The following is a 7,782-nucleotide window of genomic DNA, read 5'->3' on the forward strand; positions in this document are numbered from 1 at the left end:
CTCAAGAGACGGACCAAAATATATTCATATACTCATTCTTTGAGGAAATGACATGTTGAAATATTTTCTTTGTCTTACTGATCTTCTTTGTTGTGTTCATTCAGGAAGTTATTCTGCAGTCTGTCAGCGTAAACTGAAATCTAACCTGCAGAAGAAGTTCCAGTGTGTGTTTGAGGGGATCGCTAAAGCAGGAAACCCAACCCTTCTGAATCAGATCTACACAGAGCTCTACATCACAGAGGGAGGGACTGCAGAGGTCAATGATGAACATGAGGTCAGACAGATTGAAACAGCATCCAGGAAACCAGACAGACCAGAAACAACCATCAGACAAGAAGACATCTTTAAAGCCTCACCTGGAAGAGATGAACCAATCAGAACAGTGATGACAAAGGGAGTGGCTGGCATTGGGAAAACAGTCTTAACACAGAAGTTCACTCTGGACTGGACTGAAGACAAAGCCAACCAGGACATACAGTTCACATTTCCATTCACTTTCAGAGAGCTGAATGTGCTGAAAGAGAAAAAGTACAGCTTGGTGGAACTTGTTCATCACTTCTTTACTGAAACCAAAGAAGCAGGAATCTGCAGGTTTGAAGAGTTCCAGGTTGTGTTCATCTTTGACGGTCTGGATGAGTGTCGACTTCCTCTGGACTTCCACAACAATGAGATCCTGACTGATGTTACAGAGTCCACCTCAGTGGATGTGCTGCTGACAAACCTCATCAGGGGGAAACTGCTTCCCTCTGCTCGCCTCTGGATAACCACACGACCTGCAGCAGCCAGTCAGATCCCTGCTGACTGTGTTGACATGGTGACAGAGGTCAGAGGGTTCACTGACCCACAGAAGGAGGAGTACTTCAGGAAGAGATTCAGAGATGAGGAGCAGGCCAGCAGAATCATCTCCCACATCAAGACATCACGAAGCCTCCACATCATGTGCCACATCCCAGTCTTCTGCTGGATCACTGCTACAGTTCTGGAGGATGTGATGAAGACCAGAGAGGAAGAAGAGCTGCCCAAGACCCTGACTGAGATGTACATCCACTTCCTGGTGGTTCAGACCAAAGTGAAGAACATCAAGTATGATGGAGGAGCTGAGACAGATCATCACTGGAGTCCAGAGAGCAGGAAAATGATTGAGTCTCTGGGAAAACTGGCTTTTGATCAGCTGCAGAAAGGCAACCTGATCTTCTATGAATCAGACCTGACAGAGTGTGGCATCGATATCAGAGCAGCCTCAGTGTACTCAGGAGTGTTCACACAGATCTTTAAAGAGGAGAGAGGACTGTACCAGGACAAGGTGTTCTGCTTCGTCCATCTGAGTGTTCAGGAGTTTCTGGCTGCTCTTCATGTCCATCTGACCTTCATCAACTCTGGAGTCAATCTGATGGAAGAACAACAAACAACATCCCAAAGGTCTGAAGTCTTCAGAGACGAACAGAATCTGAAGTATCTCCACCAGAGTGCTGTGGACAAGGCCTTACAGAGTCCAAATGGACACCTGGACTTGTTCCTCCGCTTCCTCCTGGGTCTCTCACTGCAGACCAATCAGAGGAGCCTAAGAGGTCTGCTTAGACAGACAGGAAGTAGCTCACAGACCAATCAGGAAACAGTCCAGTGCATCAAGGAGAAGATCAACCAGGATCTGTCTGCAGAGAGAAGCATCAATCTGTTCCACTGTCTGAATGAACTGAATGATCGTTCTCTAGTGGAGGAGATCCAACAGTCCCTGAGTTCAGGACGTCTCTCCACAGATGAACTGTCTCCTGCTCAGTGGTCAGCTCTGGTCTTCATCTTACTGTCATCAGAAGAAGATCTGGACGTGTTTGACCTGAAGAAATACTCTGCTTCAGAGGAGGCTCTTCTGAGGCTGCTGCCAGTGGTCAAAGCCTCCAACAAAGCTCTGTAAGTACAGAGACAGTTGGATTCATATATCATAACTTAAATGCTCTGTTGTCTTTTCAACTTTCTATCTTTTTATTTCTTTATTATATCGTCTCTTCAGGCTGAGTGACTGTGACCTCTCAGAGAGAAGCTGTGAAGCTCTGTCCTCAGTTCTCAGCTCCCAGTCCTCCAGTCTGAGACACCTGGACCTGAGTAACAACCACCTGAAGGATTCAGGAGTGAAGCTTCTGTTTGATGGACTGAAGAGTTCACACTGTACACTGGAAACTCTCAGGTCAGGATTCATCAACATGTTCAACTGATGGCCACTTAAATCCTGATTTACATTAGTTGATAAACTCATAACCATCACAGGATTGTCTCTGCTGATATGATTTCAAACCAGTTGTGTTTTGTGTTTCAGTCTCTTTCCATCAACATGTTTTATGTTGTTTTTTTCTCTGTTGTTGGAGCTTGAAATATCAGAGAGGAATCAGTAATGTTGTCAGATAGTTGGTGGACATTAGTGGGTGTTTGGTTGGGACTAGAACAAAGTCAGTAATAATGTTGATGTAACCCCACAGTAGGCGACAGTATGGCAGTACTGTGGTACCCACCCTCACATTATGTGACATGTGTGTTGTTTTGTGTGTTTGCAGTCTGTGTCAGGCTGTCTGATCACAGAGGAAGGCTGTGCTTCTCTGGCCTCAGCTCTGAGCTCCAACCCCTCCCATCTGAGAGAGCTGGACCTGAGCTACAATCATCCAGGAGACTCAGGGGTGAAGCTGCTGTCGGCTGGACTGAAGGATCCACACTGGAGACTGGACACTCTCAGGTATGAAGAGGCCTGCTGCAGCCACACACACTCAGTCTGATAGAGGAGGTAGAGCTGGAAACTTTGTCTCTGTCACACTGTCAGCCTGGCTCATATGACCCTGACACACCAAGCTGACCTCAAACAACCACAGCTGATAAACACTGACTCATCAAACTGTTTGTGTCCCACATCAGACCATCAATACAGACACAAGTAGTCAGGGGACAGTAGCCAGGATGGGCCAAAACAGGGAGGGAAGGTGATGAAATGTTTCTGGAGCCTTGTCTTGTTTCAACATTGGATAATAGGACAGTGGTGTATCCTGACACGTTGGAGGTTCATGGTGGGTTGACATTCATCAACATCATCACGCTGCAGAGGGCTGTACCACAAAGCAAGATCAGTGGCTTAACCAGATATGTTGAGTTGAGTCTAAAGCCAGGGTTTTCTGTACTACGAAGGTGGCTCTTTCAACCTGGCTAGATCACCATGGTAACTTATGCTGCAAACCTAACCTGGTTGGGACGAGTTTATGCTCCGAGTTTCAGCTTAAAATCGTCTAAAAAGCAGCTTTCACTGCTCCTTTGAGTAGCGTCACTCTATAATCACTGTGAATATATGAGCGATGCAGATTGTCAGCTGAGGGAAAACGTTATAAATGCACTTTATCCAACTTGTTGAGCCGTAACGTTACAGACATGTCCCCGCATGAAGCTGTGTGATTACAGTAGTGTTTACTGTATCTATCAGGTCACTTTATTTTAACACAGGAACCTAGAGTCCATCAGTGATGCTGAAAATCTGAGGAGCATTGTTTTATTTTATCTGTAAGGTTGTTGTTGCTCTCACTGAACTACTGAATATATTTGTGTCCTCTGGTCCATCTGTCCACGCTGGCTCTAAGAAAAGCTTCTTTAAAATCACAGGTAGCAAACAGGTGACTATATTATTAATGAGGATGATCTTTACTGTCATATGACATGTGATATAATTCCTTCAAACCACCATAACGTTAACATTGTGGATTAGGTTTTATGTTTGCTCCTGATTAGCTCAAATCTGTTTTACACTGCTGGTATATTACAGCTGATAACACTGATTAGAACATTAATTAGTCCCTTGGTATTTATCACAGATAATATTCAATCAGTAAAATTCATTTCATTGTATTTTGCCCCCAAACTTTAGTGATGTCCGTGTCTCCTTCATTAAGGGACAGTAAATGCAGTTCTTGAGTAAATCTGCTGCATCAAGTTTAAAGTTTCAGAGCTGTAGAAAGAGCAGCTGTCACGTTAGAAATAAACAGAGAGGTTACATAAATATATTCACATATGAGTTCACACAGTTAGTCATATTAATGCAAACACTCCTCTCTGGCTGTAACTGAAGCCACAGTGTTGCTTTTTACTGTTTTACTTTTCAAGATTCTTCAAAGGTGGAAGTAGGCGGCACGTGATGGATCAGTTTTAAGAGTCAATTGATGCGCTGAACGCATCATTTGACTTGTTTTATGTGAACGTGCAGAGCTTGAAGAAGAAAGCCTGAGTTAACAGACAGTTGACAACCACCTTCATGGTGTCTGTTATCTCTGACTGAGACTTTAGGGTTTGTTGAGTCAGCTCAGACAAAGAGAGACTGGTTCTGTTGAACTGGCTTCATGGTGCAGCCCTCTGGTTTGTGGGCTCATATCAAATAATGACAGAGAGTTCCCTGGCTGATAAGAGTCGACTGGTTGTGGGACTCATCACAGAAACTACTGTACTACTACTACTGTCATATTTTCAGCTCCAGATTACAGATGATAAAAACCAGTGCTGACTGTTGCTAGGAGACAGGATGTGAACAGCAACCCTAACCCATCCAACCATCCACCCCGACCTCCTCCATCAGAGGTTGTGTCTCCTTTACTTGTGACAGACAACAGTCACTATGACACAAACAAAGGAGGTCACTCATCAGGAGTAAAACAGGTGGTTTCAAAGCTCCAATAATCAATACTTGTATATTGACAATGGATCAGCTGACTGTAATGGTCAAGTGTTGTGTGGTGGTGATGAACCCACAGTAAACTGTTGAAACACCACCTGCTCAGGTACACTGAACTAAAACAATATCAGCTGATTAATAATAAGTGATGAACATGTCAGTCCATGTGGAGACAATAACAAAGCTGTGTGTATGAGAGTGATGTAATGTCCATGTTTCCATGGTGAAAGAGGAAGTGCTGCTCTGACCCCCCTCCTCCTTTCAGGGTGGAGCCTGCTGGAGTCCGATGGTTGACACCAGGTCTGAGGAAGTGTAAGTGTGTTTTTCATTTGATCTTCAAACTGTGACATCACTCATTCAAATCTCTGATGTCATCATCAGAGTGATGATAGATGAATAACTGCAGCTGTATTGTGTCTTCTTCTCTCCATCAGATTCCTGTGAACTCACAATCGACACAAACACAGTACACAGACACCTCAAACTGTCTGACAACAACAGGAAGGTGACATATGTGGAGGAGGATCAGTCATATCCTGATCATCCAGACAGGTTTGACCACTGGCCTCAGCTGCTGTGTAGAACTGGTCTGACTGGTCGCTGTTACTGGGAGGTCGAGTGGAGAGGAAGAGTTTATATATCAGTGAGTTACAGAGGAATCAGGAGGAGAGGACACAGTGATGACTGTTTGTTTGGAAGGAATGATCAGTCCTGGAGTCTGATCTGCTCTGATGGTGGTTACACTGTCTGGCACAATAAGAGAGGAACATCCATCTCCTCCTCCTCCTCCTCCTCCTCCTCCTCCTCTGGTAGAGTAGCAGTGTATGTGGACTGTCCTGCTGGCACTCTGTCCTTGTTCACAGTCTCCTCTGACACACTGATCCACCTCCACACCTTCAACACTACATTCACTGAACCTCCTCATCCTGGGTTGGGGTTTAGGCTCTTGTCTGGTTCCTCAGTGTCTCTGTGTTCTCTGTAGGAGGGAGAGTCTCCTCCTGTTAGAGAAACTTTCTCACTGCTGAACAGATAGTTCAGTCTGTACAGGATGACACACAGCTGATGGTAGTTCAGAGAATGTAGCCCAATCCCAAACCACTCCCTACCCACTACCACTTCACTACCAAGTGTCACTCCAAATCAGGTTACACTTGCAGCTGTGGAGGGCACCCCTGATTAAGGGGAAGTGTATAAAAGAGAAGCCAAACCATGGGACGCCTTCACTCTACCGGAAGAAGGAAGCAGATGTAACCATGGATGCCGACAGACGCTTTGCTTGCGCCGCTGCCGCAGCTGTCATGTTTCACAGGTTAAGAAGAGTATTCCTCTTTTTAGTGAAAAGACTGTCATTTTTAATTCATAGATTGATTAACTGCTTTATTTTTTCTTCTGTCCCTGTGAATACATAATTATATATTTTTTAAAAATCATGACAATGGGATGGGGACATTTTTATACAGTTTTAAATAGTTTATTTCAGCATATGGACATGTAGGTTTTCATCTTTTGACCCCAAACATTCTGTGAGTTTGTTTGAGACTGTAAAGTCAGTGTGAGGAAAACAAATGTGTGTGTGATCTATAATATTTCACAAAGTAGAAAGATGGAACTCTTATATTTGTACATTGTTTCCTCCATTGTGATGTTGCGCTTCCTGCTAGGCTCATGAGAAGCCTGCACTGATGTACACCCACTATTTAAGGGCTGAGCAGTCCACTCGCACTCAGCAATATTTGGTTTGGTACGGCCCTTAATATGGCGCAGCTCCCCATGACCGTGCAGATGGAGGGGGAGTGGATAGGGCGAAGGGTTAGGGTCCGATTTGGTATTGGGCCTGTGTGTAGGATGTGAGTTTGTCCTGAGGGTGGCGCTAAAGAAAACACTGTGGACTCCACAGATGATTCGTTTTCTGCTCGACTGTTTTTATTGATGATGTTTGTGTAAACTTTTAATTTCTCTTTATTCTCCCTCCAAAGTTTTCCTCCAGTGGTCAGAGTGAGTAACTGCAGCTCTCTCCATACAACACTGTTCATATTCATACACACAACTGCATACTAGCATTTCCTGTGTATCCTTTCAGAATAAAGTGTTAGACTTCCTGTCTGTGTTCCAATGAGTCAAACATTTACTCTACTACATTTATCACATACTTGGACATTACTGCAGTATTTCCATGTTGTGCTATTTACTTCATATTAAGGATCAAATCAACATCTCTCTCGTCTCTATAAAACGGTTGTCACGTTTACTTTGTAGTAAAGTGTAACAGGAACTGTTGCAACAACGATCACGATCAAGATTAACTTAATTGTCCCACAAAGTGGGAAATTTGTCTTTGGCTCTACACCCATACAGTAGCCATAAAAATACAACATACAACATAGTACATAAACAAACAACATTATAGACCAAACATAACAATAACAGAAAAACACAAAAAGATAAATAAATAAATAAAAACAAATGCTAAAAATACCTGTACAAACAAGCATTTTATAATCATCAGAGTGGAAAATGAGAAGATGTTTACAAAAGTTACTAAGACAAGAAATGTCACCATTGAAGCTCAAGGATATGTTTTATACTCTTTTATGTATTATTTATTTATTTATTAATTAATTTACTTCTTAACTTATTTATGAATTCATATTTTGATTTTAATGACAAAAGGATAATATACGGTACCAAAATTCCGGTTAACAGCAGCATGAATCAAATAAATGTGATATAAACATATATATAAGGAACATAAAATGGAAGTATTTCTAATTTTCTCCATGGTTACCACATATAAGGACAGCTCCTTTTTCTGCTGCAGAGATGGAAGTTTGTCCCAAAGCTTGCCGCTGTGTTTACACCCTATATATATATGGAGGGAGCTTCATTCAGCTGTGAGTGTGACGACAAACGCAGTGACACTTTGAGATGAAGTGGGAGTCGGTAAGGTCTGGTTTGGAAAGGCTCCTCTTGCGCACCTGGATGCGTGGTGGGATCAAAGGTCTACATTATAGATTTAGGAACCTCCAGAAAAATCTTATGATTAAACATAAGAGCATAAAGTCCCAGAATTTCTCTCATGTCCTATTACTGCA

At 43.0% G+C, this 7,782-nt stretch overlaps 2 protein-coding genes across 5 annotated transcripts in view; both read left to right on the plus strand.

Annotated features, from left to right (window-relative positions):
• The window catches only part of LOC125903025 (NLR family CARD domain-containing protein 3-like), a 73,175-nt gene extending 70,950 nt beyond the window's left edge, over window positions 1-2,225 (plus strand). For all 4 annotated transcript variants that reach the window (XM_049599610.1, XM_049599612.1, XM_049599611.1 and 1 more), the window contains 2 exons: window positions 105-1,908; window positions 2,009-2,225. In XM_049599610.1, coding sequence (XP_049455567.1) covers window positions 105-1,908; window positions 2,009-2,210 — 2,006 coding nt within the window. In that variant the 3' untranslated portion in view covers window positions 2,211-2,225. The remainder of the gene's footprint in view (window positions 1-104; window positions 1,909-2,008) is intronic.
• A 226-nt stretch (window positions 2,226-2,451) lies between these two features.
• LOC125903819 (stonustoxin subunit beta-like) lies at window positions 2,452-7,194 on the plus strand. Its single transcript, XM_049600972.1, has 4 exons — window positions 2,452-2,459; window positions 2,555-2,722; window positions 4,956-5,002; window positions 5,125-7,194. The coding sequence occupies exons 1-4, from the start codon at window positions 2,452-2,454 to the stop codon at window positions 5,670-5,672; spliced, it is 771 nt and encodes a 256-aa protein (XP_049456929.1). The 3' UTR covers window positions 5,673-7,194.
• The last annotated feature ends 588 nt before the right edge of the window (window positions 7,195-7,782 follow it).

The sequence above is a fragment of the Epinephelus fuscoguttatus genome, linkage group LG16 (genome assembly GCF_011397635.1).
Source record: "Epinephelus fuscoguttatus linkage group LG16, E.fuscoguttatus.final_Chr_v1".
Classification (NCBI taxonomy): Eukaryota; Metazoa; Chordata; class Actinopteri; order Perciformes; family Serranidae; genus Epinephelus; species Epinephelus fuscoguttatus.

Bases quoted from the DNA above. Each gene is read 5' to 3' on its own strand.
- LOC125903819 (XM_049600972.1), top strand. The intron at 2,723-4,955 runs GTATGAAGAGGC...TCCTCCTTTCAG, and splicing joins TGGAGACTGGACACTCTCAG to GGTGGAGCCTGCTGGAGTCC. The intron at 5,003-5,124 runs GTAAGTGTGTTT...TCTCTCCATCAG, and splicing joins GACACCAGGTCTGAGGAAGT to ATTCCTGTGAACTCACAATC.